Source organism: Thamnophis sirtalis, unplaced genomic scaffold, assembly GCF_051295495.1.
Source record: "Thamnophis sirtalis isolate CommonGarterSnake01/CBP01778 unplaced genomic scaffold, rThaSir2_p1.2 scaffold_12, whole genome shotgun sequence".
Taxonomy (NCBI): Eukaryota; Metazoa; Chordata; class Lepidosauria; order Squamata; family Natricidae; genus Thamnophis; species Thamnophis sirtalis.
The window spans coordinates 39,099,099-39,117,596 of NW_028261392.1; the positions used below are offsets into that span (position 1 = coordinate 39,099,099).

The 18,498-nt window shown below is 40.1% G+C and overlaps 1 protein-coding gene across 1 annotated transcript in view; it reads right to left on the reverse strand.

Moving 5' to 3' along the window:
* The window catches only part of CRLF2 (cytokine receptor like factor 2), a 47,559-nt gene that overhangs the window by 10,379 nt on the left and 18,682 nt on the right, over nucleotides 1–18,498 (reverse strand). The window contains exons 10-11 of the mRNA XM_087726770.1: nucleotides 16,863–16,936; nucleotides 292–462 (exon numbers count right to left, since the gene is read on the reverse strand). Of these exons, the coding sequence (XP_087582896.1) occupies nucleotides 292–462; nucleotides 16,863–16,936 (245 nt within the window). The remainder of the gene's footprint in view (nucleotides 1–291; nucleotides 463–16,862; nucleotides 16,937–18,498) is intronic.

Here is an 18,498-nt window from a genome sequence, read left to right on the forward strand (position 1 = left end):
TAGAGCAGTGGTGAAGGCATCCCATGTCGACCTGTTGCTTCTATAAACAAACTGGTGTTGATCAAAATTTGATGAAAGACAGGACCTGAGATGTTGTAGGACCAGTTTCTCAAAGCACTTCATCACTATAGATGTCAGTGCAATGGGTCTATAGTCATTCAGGCTGTTTATGGCTGCTTTCTTTGGGATAATTGTGGCTACTTTCAAGCATGGTGGGACTCTAGCCTGTTGCAGGGATATGTTAAAAATCCTTGTCAGGACCCCTGTTAATTCCTCAGCACAGATTTTTACCACTTTCCCCGGCACCCCATCAGCTTTGTTGGGATGTACAGCCTTCAGCACAGCTCTCACTTGATATTCATCCAGGGTGAATGGCTGGAGGTTAGAGGGCCTTTGGGCTAGAGCCACAGAGTCCTGTCTTTTGGCCTCAAAGAGGGCAAAGAAGCTATTTAGCTCCTCCACCTGCAGGGCATATGCATTGGCTATTTTTTGTATTGCCCTTATAGTTGGTTGGGTGTTGTAGCTCCTGCCACACCTGTCTTGAGTTATTATCTTCCAGATGCTTCTCTACCTTTTGTTTCTATTTCTGTTTAGCTGCCTTAATGCCTCTTCTCAAGTTTGGCCTGGTCTCATTGTATTCGTCTTTGTTTCCTGCCTTGAAGGTGGAGTTTCAGGCTCTCGGAAGTGATTGTACCTCTGCTAACATCCAGGGTTTATGATTACTGTAAACTTTGATGTGCTTATTCACTGTTACATTGTCTGTACATGTTTTAATGTATGAGAGTACAGTATCAGTGAATTCTTGCAGCTCCAAATGTTCAAATATTCTCCACTCGGTAGTCTCAAAGAATCCTGCAACTGGCAGAATGCTCCTGCCAGCCAGATTTTGACAGTTTTCCTGACTAGCCATATCCTTTTCCTAAGGGGGTATACTTTGGGCACAGTAGCAGAGAGATGTGGTCAGACATATCCAGATGAGAGAGGGGAATTGCTATATATGCCTGTATTAAGTTTGAGTACATATGATCTAGAGTGTTCTTACCTCTGGTGGTACACTGCACATAATGCACAAACTTAGGGAGAACAAACTTTAGACAGGCTTGATTAAAATCCCCAGCCACGACAAAAACACCCTTAGGGTAAGTTTGCTGCTGCCTCTCAATGGTGTCATGTAACTTAGAGAGCGGTGTGCTAACATTTGCATCAGGTGGAATATAGACAGTGGTGATAACTATAACAGAAATCTATCTAAGTACATAAAATGGCCGATAAGTGACAGTTAAGAATTGTACATCTGGAGAATAGTGTGTGTAAGTAACTCTACTGTTAGTACACCAGCCATTATGTGTGTAAATACAAAGTCCTCCACCTTTGATTTTACTAGAGTTGCTGTTTTTGTTGAAGCAGTGTGTGGTGTGGTTAGTTAGCTCCACTGATGCATCTGGTACAAGTGGATGAAGCCAGGTCTCTATGATGATCATCACACAGCAGTCATGAATGAGCTTTTTCATTGCCATCCATAGATCTAGTTCATCAGTTTTGTGGACAAAGGATCAAGAGTTGGTTAGAAAAATGCTTGATAATGCTGGTCTGTGAAGCTGCTTCCATAACTGAACTAGCCAACCAGCTCTGCATCCTTGCTTCTGCTTCCACTCTCTTCGCTGCCTCCTAGACCCAACAATGTAGGCCCATGGAGAGCCCAGCAGTCTTACTATGTCATTTGGTATATTATGAGACTGCTGGAAGTCGCTGGTAATTTCAAGTCAACTATCTGATCAATCCAATCTTTAGTAACTCCCCATGGGTATAAACTAGTTTTTGCCTACATACTCCACTGTGACACCAGGAGCAAAAAGCTGCAGGATCTACACACGCCACCCTCTTGGAACAGGAAAAAATATTATTATAAGATTAATAATTAAAATATTGATTATTATAATTATTAATTATTAAAAATAGTATTATTGTCTTTTACATATTTTCACAAGTACACAATTGTAGCATGACAACATTTTCTTCAAAATCTACATCAAAACATCCCAAGACCTGCAAAAGGTAACTGCATTTAAATTCACACAATCATTTCAAGTTTTCTTATTCCAGCATACATAGAAGAAAGCACCAATGTATGGCTGCTGGGATTACATAAAGTTAAATAAAACATAAAGGTTTTAGGAAAGTTTATACTTACTGTACTCCAAAATTCTTCTGTTTATTTTACTTAACAATGCTTCACCATTATAGATATGAATCTCTGAGTGATATCAACTAAAAACAACTATATAGGAAACTTAGCAAAAGGTTCTTTGCAATGATATTTTCTATTTACACCTCAAAAATGCATGTGATCCTGCCTTCCAATAACCTCAGATTTATAGCATCTCAAACATTTTGTTAATAACCTTGAATTACACCCTTGAAACTAGGACTCTACAGCACCTCTTCTGGCTAACATATTTTATTTACTTGTGAGCTGTAACTCACAAAAACTTAAGTCTTTTAATAACATTTATTAGTTTGAAAATATACTACTCAATCTGATTTTTTTGCTACCATAAACAAACAAGGTAGTCTTCTTATAAAGTTTGAAAGATCTCACTGCCATGCCTCTCCTTCAGTTCAATTGCATTTTTTCAATCAGAAGTTGTTTCTTCTACACAACTGATAGATTCAATAAAATGAAAAGAAGACAGAAAACATAATGGTATGTCGGAAGGACCTTGGGAGACAGAGTCACAGCCAGGGGAATGTTCATATAAAAGACAACTTAGCTTGCCAAAGGAATGTGAACATGGCAAATATATCAAGAGGGACTCTCCCGAATTTCTTGAGCAGTAAATGTGATGAGGAGGAAACCGACTTTCAGACTTGCAAGCGACTCTGTTATTTTAACTGTACAATAAATTAGTCATGCTTCCTGTCTGGACGGCATTGTTAGATTGCAATCACACATGCAAATCTGAATGTACATTTCTCACCTATCACTTTTATAGCATATAAAAGAGTGCCATTTTTCTATTCTTCACTTGACAAGAGCACCTTGTTGAATCTTATCCTAACGATAAAGTATTAGAGAGAAAGTCCACAGATAAAAATGTAGGGTTTGAATAGATGGCAGATGGTTTAAGAATGCATAGTTAGATAAATCTCCATAAAGCATCATGCTTCACTTTCTTCTCTTTCCATTGCTGTGTGTTCCCAAATCTACAACATCACTGATACATTTGAGAGTGAATCCATTCTACCAGAGTATCTGTTTATGGTTTATTGGTAAACAAACTCTGTTAGATGTGGTCCCATTTATGGCTCAAGTTGCCACTGATAATGTGACTTTCCTGAGTAATAATTTTTTAAATTAGATTTTTGAATTGTATTTCTATATGTCTGATTCTATATAGCAGTGATGGCAAACCTATGGCACATGTGCCAGAAGTGCCATGCAGTCATTTCCCCTGGAGGCATCACCAGTTGCTCTTCTGGGTTTGGGTGCAGCAACCAACTGGTCTTCACACACATTGGTGTGCCAGAAAGCAGAAGTGGAACCACCCGGTGCACATGGGCATGCCAGGAAAATGATCTTTTTGTTTGTAGGGTGCACATGCACATTGTCCATTTGGTGATCTGGTTCCTGGTGTGCATGCACACGCAAAAACCAGCAACAGGAAGAGCAATGGCTGCACATGCCAAAAGACATGGAGAGAGGTTCCCGGCCATCACTTCTTAGCAGAGTAGAGCTGTGGTTGGGGCTTCCCTTCCTCCCCGCCTGAGCGGGCTTCCTGCATGGCCCCAACCCTCCAGCCCATGGCTCATCTGTGGTCCAAAGTACCTGGCTGGCCCAGGCACCCTAGAAAAGCAGTGCCAACAGCAGCCACAAGGGGAATGGCAGAAGAGGCTGGCTGGCCCCTGAAGCCACTCCCACACCAGCCAGAAGCAGCAATGTGACAGCCGCTAGGGGCGAGGGGGCAGCAATGGCAAGGACGGGCTTTCCTCCCTCCCGACCTGAGCGGGCTACTTGCACAGCTCCAGCCTGCGGCTCTGATGATGATCCATGGTCTGGAGTGCCTGGCTGACTCGGGCGCCCAGAAGAGCAGCAGCTGCAGCCACAGGGGGAAGGGCAGGAGCAACCAGGAGCCACCACAGCTTCTCCCACGTCAGTGAGCCAGGCCCTCGTGGCATCTTTATGAGGGTAGCTCGCCTCCCTGCCAGCAGCTTCTCCAGCACCCCAGCTGGAAGCAGCAGCACAACAGTCGCCATTACCAGGGGTGAAGGGGGTGGCGGTGTGAGAACAGAGACCACCACCCCTTCATCCAATCCCCAACAGCGGCTGTTGTGCTTCCGCTTCCAGCCAGGATGCTGGCAGAGGAGCTGCTGGCGGGGAGGCAAGCTAACCAAATAAAGACACTGCTGAGGCCTGGCAGAATATATCCTGTCTGGAAGTGGAAGCACTCCGGACCATGGATCCTCATAAGAGCCGCGGGCTGGAGCTGTGCAAGAAGCCTGTTCAGGCAGGGGGAGTGAAGCCTGGGCCTGCCCATCCTCACCATCACCACCCCTTCTCCCCAGTAACGGTGGCTGTTGCGCTGCTGCTTTCAGCCGGGATATATTCTGCCAGGCCCTTGGCGGCATCCCAGTACCAGGGGTGAAGGGGTGGTGGTGGCGAAGACGGGTGGGCCTGGGATTCCCTCCTCCCCCCTGCCACCCAAGCATACTTCTGCACAGCTCCAGCAACAGCCACTGTTGGGGAAGGGACGAAGGGGCGGCAGTTGCCCTTTCTCGCCACTGCCACCCCTTTGCCCCTGCAACTGTTGTGCTGCTGCTTCCAGTCAGGATACTGGCAGAGGAGCTGCTGGCAGGGGGGCAAGCTACCCGCATAAACATGCTGCCAAGGGCCTGGCAGAATATATCCCAGCTGGAAGTGTAAGTGCTCCAGACCACGAATCCTCAGAGCTGCAGGCTGGAGCCATGCAAGTAGCCCACTCGGGGAAGGAGGGAAGCCCTTGCCCGTCCTTGCCATTGCCCTCGCCCCCCAGCAACTGTCAACAGTGCTGCTTCTGGCTGAGATGCTATAGCAACCAAAAGAAGGAGAAGCCACCATGGGGGAGGTGGGCAGGCCAGTCACTGATTGCAGATGCTTCTGGTGCATCAGATGGAACAGGTGGAAAGACTACTGGGACTTGAGGCAGCAGCAGCATGGACATAGGCAACACGCCCAGGAGAGGCAACGGTGGCAACAGCATTATAAGGGGCAGAGCATAATGCCCAGGGGTTGCCCCATAACACAGGTTGGGAACATGGAGCCAGGAAATGAGTCTCTCAGGGCATCGGCTGGCCAAAGCACGGGCCTTTGCAGGCCACAATAGAGACAAAGTCTGTGTGCTGAGCGGGGTGATCGTGAGGCTTGGGGCCAGTTCGGCCACCCCACCAAGAGAAGTTGCCTCCAAAGGTGGCATGGTGCAGCAGGCGCAGCCGTTGTGGATGTAAATAGAAGGTGCTGGGTCCCTCCAAAACCACCATTATATTCCTCATTCCATCACCCAGGCAGGTGGAGCAAGAGTCCAGGGACAAGCCCATCAGCCACAGCCTCCATTTCCAAGAACAGGCTGTTCAGTCGCCCCCAGTGCAGTCCAGGAGACAGCAAAGAGCCTCAGGAGGGCGGGGTAGGTTGTTTTCGCCCACCCCAGAGCCCTTGAAAGCCTCTGGAGCCTGGGGAGGGCAAAAAAATCAATCATGGATCCATCATGGGCCAAAAGAAGGGGTCGCGCACGCATGTGCAGGTTGTGCATGTGCATGTGCACATGCACAAGGGGGGGGTCACACACAAGGGGGGGTCACACACAAGGGGGGTCACACACAAGGGGGGTCACACACAAGGGGGGTCACACACAAGGGGGGTCACACACAAGGGGGGTCACACACAAGGGGGTCATACGCGGGCATATGGCACGCCCGCGTATGACCCCCTTGTGTTCCCAATGCTTTTGGCACGGGAGCCCAAAAAGATTCGCCATTGCTGCTATATAGTAAAGGAGATTTACATCCCATTGGACTTTATGAAGAGTTTTCCTAATAATAAGAATCACAACACATATCTGAATGTTGTCTGTGTGTGTATGTATGTGTGTTTGCATGTGTAAAACTACCAGCATGAGCAGATTTTGTTTCCTAGCAAGGCACATATGATGCCAGTCAAAAACCTACATTACTAACCATATTTCTCCAAAAATTGTCTGATTCAGATTATTCAAATTTCTGCAAACTTCCCAAGTGTATTCAGGAACTATAATATTATGCCATTTAAAAAGTCTGCATTTAATATTTTGCAGGCCAATATTCCATGTAGTTTTACATTCCATCTTTAGAACATGAGAGTTTCTTTCCTCCAGTGCTATCTATGGACAAAATCTATGATTAAGTGAAAGCTATTGCTATGTTTTAGACTGACTTTTATGTATATTAATATTTCTTTACTAAAACTGGCTGCTGTCAAAAGTGATGAAGAAAAAAGGCCAAGAAATTACATAGTCTTCTAGTAAGAGGAATAATTTAAGATTTTAAAGTGACTTTGTATTACTGGCAAATGAGGCTGAAATTAATTTGCTTGATAAATGCGTTCTATAAATTTAACCTCTGTGAATTTTGTTATTGAATATTAATCATCTGTTTTCTTATTAGATGTAAACATTCACTAAGCAAATATTTTAATAAACTTCAAATGAAGTATAACTATTATAATCTATGGAACCAATCTGCTTCTCAGTACTTCTTTTCTGACAATCCATTCCACATGTAGTTATGGATCTCCCGCATACTTTTTCAATTATATTGTTGTAGTAATTATAAAACTTTTTCCTCAAAAAATGAATAAGAAGCCCTTACATGTATAAAAAGACTATAAGTAATCATTAGATCATGGATGTGGTTAAGATTTCTTCCTGAAAATATAGAACTTTAGTAAATCCAACTGATAAAACTGACTGACCTAAAAATATCGATTCTATCTTAGAATGTCTAAGATTACAAAATAGGATTTCTAATTTTTCTACCTATACAAGAAAACCCCATACACATACATGATGGAAATAGCAAACAGAAAGACATCAGTTTATTTAAAAAAATATTCTCCAATGCATGTATTTTGGAAAAAAAAAAAGCCAACAAAAATGTATATGAATTTTCATAAGAACAAAAATGTATACTTTTCATTCTTTAAAAAATATTTTTTTAAAACCAGGTTCAAATAATTTATTGATAAACAAATTTGATAAATTAGAAACTAATTTCAGATTTATTTATCCTAACACTAAGATTAAACCCAGGGGTTAATAAGTCTTGTTTAAAGTTGCCTATTAACATTCAGTTTTCATAAATCATATTTGTTGGGCTGCTTTATATGATATAACACTGAGTGTCATTTTCTCCTTTAGGACACCACAAGAATTTTTTTTAAAAAAACCTTAGAGAGAGAAAATATTTAGCTATTTCCTAAAATGATAAAAATGCATACATCTACCTTCTGAACAAGTGGTAATGAGGAACAACTAGCAACTTGATAAACTTTTATGTATGCTATGGAGAAACCATGGAAAAATCACCAGACATAATGAGCTATTTTGATACAATACAAATAAGGTCACCCAGCTGTTTTCTATATCCAAAGTAACACACGATATCCTGGTTTCCATCTTTTAACATTTTAACCACTACCCCAAACTGGCTCTCTGCCACATTAATAGCCAAACAGCAGAGTGTAACATCTTTAAGAGGCATATCTGTGAGGGCCTAACTTCTCTTTCTGAGGTGTGCAAATAATAATAATAATTTATTTGTCAGTGCACAACATATGTACAATGAGATTGGTTGATCTCCCTCAGTGCACCCCCCACAACACAATACAACTCACAGTGAAGACAGAAAATCCTTAACCCAATAAATCATATTAACAAACACCCAATCCTATTGCACCAGTGTGAACATGTTACACATTGCGCCGGCCCTGCAAGTCAGCGTACTACACAGCTCCAATGTTATTTCGCATTCAGGAGTCTGACAGACCAGGGATAAAAACTGTTCTTCAGCCTGTTTGTGCGGCTGGCTATGCTTCTATATCTCCTTCCCGATGGTAGGAGGATAAAGAAGTGCCATCCAGGGTATGAGTCATCACTGAGGATTTTCCTCACTCTTCTAAGGCAACGAGCCCTAGATATCTCATCTAGTGGTATCAGAGGACAGCCCAAAAATTACTAAATTGTAAATTTTGGATTAGAAAGATATCTGGAAAAGCTTTACCAGCAGCAGCAGCAATCGAAGAAAAGCTACTAGCAAAGCCATAAGCCAAAGTCTATCTATTAGTCTTTATGATCTGCAAACTCTCAAAATAGGCTTATAGCTGGGTAATCCTTATATATGAGAATAATAGTCTTTCCCAAACAGAACTGCATAAAGAAATATGTAGCAGCACATCCAGAATTAACCCTAATTGACCAGCCATTTCTGTGCACTTGCTTCATGCTGAAATAATAGGGGTCTAACTTCTTAATCATGACAGGTTTTAAAGTAACCAGTATAGTTTTGAGGAGATGAAGACTTTCTGATCTATAGTAACATATGTAATGACATTAACAGGTTAATGAAACAGCATGATTGTATAATGTCTAGAGACATGCATTAATGTCTCTGATAATTTAACCACAGAGAAAAACAAATGCTCTACTTTTTTCTATAGAAAAGAATGTGTTATCATTTTCTATGAATCAATATGAAAATATTGAACAGACTGTACTAGCTATAAGCCCGCCCTCCCTCCCTGTATGTATGTATATGTATATGTATATGTTTTTATCCCTGGTCTGTCAGACTCCTGAATGCGAAATAACATTGTAACTATATGTATATGTATATGTATGTATATGTATGTATGTATGTATGTATGTATGTATGTATGTATACACACACACACATGCACACACACACACACACACACCTTTCTGTAATAAATTTCCTAAGAGACTAAAAGTAGTAACAGCACCAATTGTTAACTTCCTAGTTCTGACTTGGAAGCCTACAGTCAAATTGGCCTTATTGTAACATAGCACAGCACAGACTGACTGAAGCATCTTATATACATTTGAGATGTGTGCACATGTGCGGTGTAGCTGAGCTGGGCGAGGGCTTGCATGCCTGCAGAGAGGGCTCCGCATGCCACCTGTGCCACATATGCCATAGGTTCATCATCACAGTTCTATGAGAATGCAGAGAACATGCTTTTAAAAACCTGACCATTGGACCCAACTAATAATAAAAGAAAGCTTGGACATAATTATTCAGTTCTAAACAACAAAATGAAGGAGGATCCAAAGTTCATTGTTGATTTTCAAAAATATTGAAGCTTCCCAAAGTCAATAAAGCAGGGGAGGTATAAAGCAGTCCAATATTCTTAGAATGAAGGAACTCATTGCAAGACAAAGCACTTTTATATTAGCAAGAAACAGGGAAAAAAATTCCAGCTAGCTAATGAGCCATTGTGGGATTGCAACTAGAAGAAAATAAAATGCATTCGTATTTCATTATGTGAAATGAGACTGAAATATTCTAATCAAAAGGCAAATACCCCAGAACATATTCACTAGAGACAAGATTCCTAAAATTCGGTGGTATCCAGGTATGGAGGATTTTTTTGGTATTCATGAATTTCACTTTAAACACATCACTAAAATATTTTAATATCACTACTTTCCTGAATATCATTGGATCTTTCATTATACTAATGTAGATTGGAGAATCACTGGGGTGGGGAGAAGAGAAAATAAACCTTTGCTTTTTTTCCCCTATGAAGATATCAATTAGAAGTAGGGTTTACATTAACTCATTCTTTTTGAGAAATAGACCAAGGGTTTATTGATCTTCCACAAATATACCATATAGAGTACCAATGATGTTGGTTAGGAACAGGTCATCAAATAGATGAATTTAGCCTGGAAGTATTGCATCTACCCAGCTGAGATTTATTCTGGAATAGTGATGAGATTTTTGTCAGCATTCCAGATGAAAAGCATGTGCTTAATTACTGAAATATGTATCCCATGCCAATGAAGAGGAATCCCAAAAGCAGATGGAGAAGACCAGTAAACTTTCACTTTAATCTCTTTTGAATATCAATAAAGTAAGAGCCAAGCAGTTGAGGTACACATGAATTGACTGATTATTCCAGTTCAAAATTACAGCAGAAAGTTATAATTACAAAGACACAGTTGATTAGAATATAATACATTCTTTAAGAAAAAATATGTATTCTTCTGTTAGAATGCTTTTCTCTGTTCTGAACTGATAAAAAGAACAAATCATTAAAAATATACACCATCAAATTGTACTAGTTTAAAGTCATTTAACTAAATAATGTTTGCATTTCCAGAGCCAAAAAGTATTTGCTAAGCTTCCAAAGCAAATTGTATATCATCTAGGTGAGTCATAGTAAGCATTTTTTTTATTTTACAAATAATAGCACTTCTGGGTAACTGCATACCTGGAGAAAGTAGGAAATCCCCTAAATGCACCTGGTTGGTGAATCTTACGTATAAAATTAAATGTAGCATATGAATATCTAACAGCAGTTGGGTGAAAATATAAAATGACTAGAAAAACATAATTTAGAACAACTGCAATAACAATTGTGTTTATTACAGTTGTAATCCTGATGGCTATTTGACAAATGTAATTTAATATTTTGAAACTTCCAGGCATACAATTCACACAATGGAATGACAAATAGTCTACAGAGAAGAAACTTTAGGAACAAAACTGAAATGATTGCAGTTCAGCCGTTTGTCGTTGCTTCAGGCAGAAATTGTGAGATACCTTCTATCATATATTAAGCACCGGGATACAAATTATGCTTCTTGATTCTTAACACCAGAACGCTGTAGAGAAAAAAAAATCAACAAAAAATGAGTAATTAATTGTGTGAGTTAATCATAACTTCAGTTCAAGCCGCTTTTCAAAGTATGTGCTCAAATTTAGGATAAGGCCTTGAGAAACAAGAACCGGCACTGCTCAGGCTAGGCAAAACCACTGAGCAGCCCTATCCAAATCTCAAGATTAGAATTACAGGCAGTCCCCAGGTCAAGAACACTTCCAATTCTATCTTTAGCTCAAATTTGTATGTAAGTCAGAACTTATACTTACAAATGGACTGCCATTTTACTCCCATTACTAAAAATGGCGAATGGCATTGTCCTTCCTCAAGCTGACAAACCACTGAATCATGAATGCTGAAGACTGCTGAAAACACATTGTATATTAAGAATATGCAGCCACAGCAGTTTCTAAAAGCAAATTATTCATATATATATATATATATATATATATATATATATATATATATATATATATATATATATATATATATATATATATATATATATATATATATATATATATATATATATATATATATATATATATATTCTTTTTTACATGTACTAAACCAACTTATCTAGCTGCAATAAAGACTACGAAGCTCCTCTGTTAACTGGCTCCTGAATGCAGTCTTGTTTCTGGGAGAATCAAGATTTAACCCGAGCCTGATTTGAAATTTGATCACACAGCACTTCTTACTGCCACCAATTCCACTCTCCAATTTCTCCAAAGCTTTTTAAAATCACTACACAAATATTTTCATAGATGACGTTGGGGGGAAAAAAACCAGACATGCATGCATCTCTTACAAACTATCAGTAGTCTGTCTAGGTGACCAAAAAGGTCATTCAGACAGCTCTCCATTTCCTGAGTGGCCACACTGTCTGAAGTTATAAGAAATCCTTCACTCTTTCACTGAACAAAAAGCCAAAAGGAGCTGTTGGCCCATTTGCTTACCCATTTATATTTTCAATTATACGTTTGTGTACATTTTTCCTGGGCATATTTTTCAAGGAAAAAAAATTGAATAATTGTAAAACAGCTCCAAGGCCACCAAGTGATCTTTTATCTATGGCATTCAAGAACCCCTGTGAGTTAAAATGGTGAAAGGATATATTTTCAGTGCTTGAGAACCAAGACTATGGATAGGGAAAGATGCCTTCTCTTCCAAAGCCAAGAGATAAGGTGAGATACCAGTTGCTGTCATGTCATTCCCTACACTTTTTACAGAGGCACAGTACTACATAGGAAAGCAACTTTCCTCCCAGTTTAAATAAACTGGAGTAGAACTAGTGACTACATACACTTTAAAGGACTATATAGGTCCAAATTCTTCTGAAGCAACACAAGCTTTCACATGTTGTTTTGCATAGTGAAGAAACTGCAAAGGGCTCTTCATTACATGGGACAAGACAGACTTAAGCACTTTATTGGATTGTTTTTATCCTGCCTTTATAACTAACTCAAGACAATAAACATACATGATACTGCCTCCTCCTCCCATTTTCCATGTGGAATGAGCTGGGCTGAGAGAGAATAATTGGTTCAAAGTCATCCCCTTTCTCTTGGTTTCTAAGCCAGCAACTTCACCACTACACCAATGTGGCTCTCACTTCACATCAAGTCATCTCCCCACTTCAACTCCAACATTTGTCTTCATTAGGAGAGTCTTCTCTTTCACGCAATACACTTTTTTATTCAAAAATTGAATATCTGGTAGCCTATGCATAACACCCAGGTACTGTTTGATTAGTGATTTAGTATTTTCACTAATTTGATTATATACTGAACAATATGCTAAAGGCTGTATTCAGGGTTTTTATAAAGCTTCAACTCTGTTCTTAATTTTGAAGACAGTCCAGACAGACAGACAGACAGACAATTTACTTCTCAAAATTTGCCAGCATAATTTTACTTATTGGCTAAAATGTCTCAGGGCATTTGAAACAGGAATTTAATATACTGTATATGGTGAGATATATTAGTTCAAATAATACTTTGTTTACTCCAGAAATGAGGTCTTCAGAGATCTATTTTTACCAGAGACATCATTATGGTTAAAAAGGAGCTTAAAATTCACATTATAGATGCATCTCTGCAGAATGATTTTGTTTTGCTTAGGGCCATAAAGTTAGTCTCTTGGTATAACTTACTTAAATATATTCTGAACCCATAGGATTATCTCGTCAGAATTAAAAAGTTCATTTTGTGAAGTGTACTTATCCTTAAACTAATAAAACTAAACTAAATTAAACTAAACTAATTGATGCCTCCTACATTTTGGAAGGAAGGTTTACCAAGATCTCTGGTTATTTGTGTTCATTTGTGAGCTAGATCTGGTAGGGATTCTTTTTCAGTATTTATTTAATCGTCCTTTGTATCTGGGAAATCTACATTATAGAATTCTCCTAACTCCCCTTTTTATTAAATGAATTATATAAATTGGGATTCCGTTGTTCACAGTGGTAATCGCCTGTGTAGCAGAGAAGCAAGATTCATTTTGTTCCATTAACATGTTATGCTGGTTTAATATAGTAACCATGGCTTTAAAGCAGCATATTACAGATTCAGAATAAAATGTATTACAGTACATGTATGGCCCACTTTGTGTGCACATACCTGTGTACCAAGAGCTATTATAGTTGTTTCCTAAAAAGAGGCAGGATCTGCTTCATTTAACAACTAAGTTACCATCCCAATTTGGGTCACTAAATGAGAACTACTTGTAGCCTCACAGTTCCAATCCACAATAGGGGGCTTCCCAGAAATTTACATTTCCCAGAAAACATGTCGACATTGAGCAATACAGTGGTTGCCAATGCTTACTGAAGCTGAGCAATTGTATGACTTTCAGCTGAAGGTGCTGCTAGTATTCACCATCAAGAAATGTTTCTAGAGAGGACGGAATGCATTTGGATGGGATTCAATGGTGACAATGCAAGTGGACTCACATTGGTAGCAAACAAATAAATGGGGCAGCATGTGTGCTCTGCTGCAGAATATAAGACCCAGGAGTTAGGCAAATATGCAAGGTGCTGATGCAAAGCCTGAGACAATGGCAATAGAGCACATATTTTCTTAATCTATAAATCTTTACTGTTTCTTTCAAATATCTCACCTAGTTCGGATAGTTTGAACCATATTTTTTGGACTATAAGGCGCATCTAGCTTTGGGGGAGGAAAACAAGAAAAAAAATGTGCCTCTGCCTCCCAGCAGTTGGCCTCCTTGCAGCAATCAGTAAACAGTCTGGTCAGCTTCAAGACAGACTGATTTAGCACCAACAGCTGATTGGCAATTGGATTTGCCTCCTGGAATACTCTCTATCAGCTGTCCCAGGCTGTGGGGATTGCCACCGCCAATTGCCGTCATCACTGCCCATTGCTGCTGCCACCTATCATTGCCTTTGTGTGTTGCATTTTTGGCCATGCATCCCATTTTTGGTCTCCGCATGCTCTATTTTTGGCCTCTGCAGGCCCCATTTTCAGCAGTGGGGATAGGCAGCAGTGGTAGCAACCCCCACCACCTGGAACAGGTCAAAAATGGGGTGCATAGAGGCCAAAAATGGGGCACAAGGAGGCTAAAAATAGGACACACAGAGGTGGCAATAGGCAGCAGCGGTGATGGGTGGCAATGATGGTGATGGCGATCCCACAGCTGGGAACAGTTGATAGATGTATACCAGGAGGCAGATCCAATCACCAATCAGCTGCTCGTGCTAAATCAGGCTGTGCTGAAGCTGACCAGGATATTTGCTGTTTGCTGGAATGAGGCAAATTGCTGGAAGGCAAAAGCCGAAGGGTAGGGGCCAGTGGGTGGGCAGGGCTTCAGCAACATTTGCTCTATAAGACACACAGACATTTCCACCCACTTTTGAGAGTGGGGAAAGTGTGTTTTAAACACCGAAAAATATAGTAATTTATTTTTCTTAAGAAAAAGGCCTTCACAATTCAGGTTGATTGATCTTGGATCCTATTATTGTAAAGGAAGAAAAAAAAGCATATCGTTATACATTTTTTTCTGTATCATGGCTACTTTGCGGGGTCCGTTGTGCTTCTTTGAGATTGGTTATTTTCTTGCATATGTTTCATTACGCAACTAGGTAACACCCGCAGTGCTAGAAGGAAGTGAGGTTTGCTTTGTACAAGTTGTCAGCCCTCATGCTGACATTCACGGGGTAGCAGCTTTCCTGCGGCAACGCTACCTTCCAACCTCAGCAAGGGCTTCCATGCCGCCATCGCCAATGCCGCCAATGCCGTACCCACTTAGCCATGCTTACACACCACCAACACCGACGCTGCCACTAATGCCGCTGAGGCCGCCACCAAAGCCCTTCCCCTCATCTCTCTGATGTCGGTGGAGCCTGTTAGATCCTCCTGGACAGTAGCTGCACTTCAGAGCCTACTCTGAAGTGTAGTTGCCTACTCTGAAGTAACTCTTCTACTTGGGTGCAGCTGCCTACTCTGGAGTAATTCTTCTACTTGGATGCAGCCAATAAGGAAGGGGCAATGATAATACTGAGTGGGGGTGTGGCTGAAGATCATGGTGATTGGTGTTGGTGATTAGGGGTTTCATTTGAGTAATTGGGTGGATGTGTGGGTGGAACTGGGTGGGATAATGGTATGTCTATGGTGATGGGGTTAACTGTTAGAACTGACTTGGATTTGCTTATCTTTGCATCATAGTCATTTAGTGCTGGTTATCACGTAGTTTCTTAGATAGAGATACAGTTTTCCACCAAACAAACTGGCTCTCTGTTTATTTTCAATATGAACACCAAACGTGACCCAAGTAGCTTGCCCTGTCAGTGTTGGTGGGAGAATTCTTAGTAGTTCCTTGGTTGGGGTATTGTTTACTGCTTGTTTGTATATTTGATTTTAATCATGGTATTAATATCTGCTTAGCTGGATGTTAATTGCTGGTGAGGAAGTGTTTGGTCGTTTTGTTTCCTTTTTAGTTTTCTGATTGTCTCTTTGCATGTATGCAGATGTTTATGTGCCAGACTTCCAGGAATTATCTAGTTTTTTTGGACTTAGCTCGGTCAAGGATGCTCACAGTTTCTCAGTTGAAACTATGGTTAACTCTGTTCAAGCATTGGACAATTAATGAGTTTTCATCATGTTTTCTGATTTCCAGTTGAGTCATGGATACCCTGTGATAGTCCTTTGCCTGTCTAGCCTACATTGCAGGATTTACACATGGAGATGACTCCTTGAGGTACTTCTTGAGGTACTGAGTCTTTTAGTTTATTTAAGATGTTTGGGAGGGCTTTAGCTGGTTTGCATGCTATAGAGATGCCATGTGGTTGCAATACTCTGTTGATTGTTTCTGAGATGTTTTTAATGTATGGCAGTGTTATACTTTTCATAGCATGGGTGTACTGTAGTGGGTTGAGTGGTCAGGCATCTTGTGATAAAGTTTTGAAGATATCCATTTTGTTCAAAGATGACAGTTTCCCTTTCCTGATGTTCAAGATTGTTCCAGTGAGGCAGGGGCTCATGTAAATCGTGTTCTTACACAGCTCTCTTTGAGGTTGGGTTGTTATTGCGGTAGTGGGATATTTGGTTAGTACAGGTTTCACAAACAAGCTAAAAGTATAGCCTAGTTTGCCTCCATTATCTCTGATGATGATGTCTAGGAATGGTAGTGTGTTGGGGTTTTTTTCTTCTACTGCAATTTTATTCCTTTAAAGATGTTGATAGTTTCATGTGTCTTCTCTACTTGACCCTCTTTTATTATAAAAAAGGTTTCATCTACTTACCAAATCCATACTTTTGATTGTATGCATGAGAGTACAGTGGTTTCTAGACATTGCATTACAGTCTCTGCTATCAGTCCTGAAATTAGTGTTCCTCTGATTTGTTGGTATATTTGTTCATCAAACTGAAAGTAGTAGTAAGGCCCATGAGGAGGTCCATGATTCTGGATATTTCATTCTTAGTATATTACTCACCGGAAAGCAACACCCAAAGAAGCCGAGCTTAACACCAGGATTAATATCAGACCAACAACCAAGCAAGGAAGTATCTAAAACACAACCAATCAATCAGAATAGAGTTAGAAGGGACCTTGTAGGTCTTCTAACTCAAGCAGGAGACCCTATACCATTTCAGATAAGTGGTTGTTCAGTCTTTTCTTAAAAACACCCAATGATGAAGCACATACAACTTCTGAAGGCAAACTGTTCCACTTGTTAATTGTCCTCAGTATTAAGAAGTTTTTCCTTAATTCCAAGTTGTTTCTCTCCTTGGTTAGTTTCCATCCATTGTTTCTTGTCTTGTCTTCTGGTGCTTTGGAAAATAAGTTGATCCCCTCTTCTTTGTGGTCGCCTTTCAAATAATGGAATTCTGCTATCATGTCACCCCTAGTTCTTCTTTTCTCTAGACTGGCCATACTGAATCCCTGCAACAGTTCTTCATATGTTTTATATCCAGGCCCTTAATCATCTTAGTTGGTCTTCTTTGCACTTTTTTTACAAAGTCTCAACACCTTTTTTGTAATTTATTGACCAAAACTGGATTCAGTATTCCAGGTGTGGTCTTACTAAAGATTTATAAAGTGTTATTAATACTTCACATGATTTTTATTCTATGCCTCTGTTGCCAAGGATTGTAATAGCATTTTGCACTACTGGTGCACACTATTGGTTCATGTTTAAGTGATCGTCCACTAGGACCCCAAGGTCTCTCTCACAATTACTGTTTTTGAGCCAGGTTTCACCTAATCTGTAATTCTACATTTGATTCTTCCTACCTAGGTGCAAAACCTTACTTTTCTCCACATTACATTTCATTTTGTTGGATAGGATCTATTGTTCAAATCTCTCAAGATCTTTTTGGATCCTGAGCTTGTCTTCTGGGATGTTGACTATTTCTGCCAACTTAGTGTCATCTGCAAATTTGATGAGTTCCCCTTCTATTCCCTCATCTAAATCATTTATGAAGATATTGAAGAGTACTGGGCATAAGACAGAACCTTGTGGTACTCCACTGCTTACTTCCCTCCCTGTAGATGTAGTAGCATTAAGCATTCATTGAGCATGGTTTGTCATCCAGTTACAAATTCAGCTGGTGGTGATGCTATATTTCCCATATTTTTCTAGTTTACCAAGAAGTACTGTAGGTTGTGGTCTACTTTGTTGAATGCCTTGCTGAAGTTACTGTATGTTTTGGGTAGGTTGGGCTATAGTTCCTTTTTGTGTGAAGACTGATGCAAAGAATGAGTTAAGCAGCTCTGCTTTCTCTCTACTGCCTGTTACTTTCTTGCCATCTTTTCTCTTTAGTGGACCAACTGTTTCCTTTATTTTTTTCTTGTTATTTATTTAACAATTTATTTATATGTTGAAATAAACTTTTTTATTATTAGCCTTGCCTTTTCTTAAAAGTCTAAGAAGCCAAACTTATGTTGACAACACCAGTTTTTAAGACAGTGGTTTGTTTCTAAAATTCTTTGCTCCCTCATTGGATATTGGCCTTTTATTCCAACACTGGGCAGACCACTTGTACATAAATAGAGCAAACCCCACTCTCTTCTATTACTTATGATCTTACCTAATTGTGCAATGAAATGTCTGCAAGAAAATAACCAAG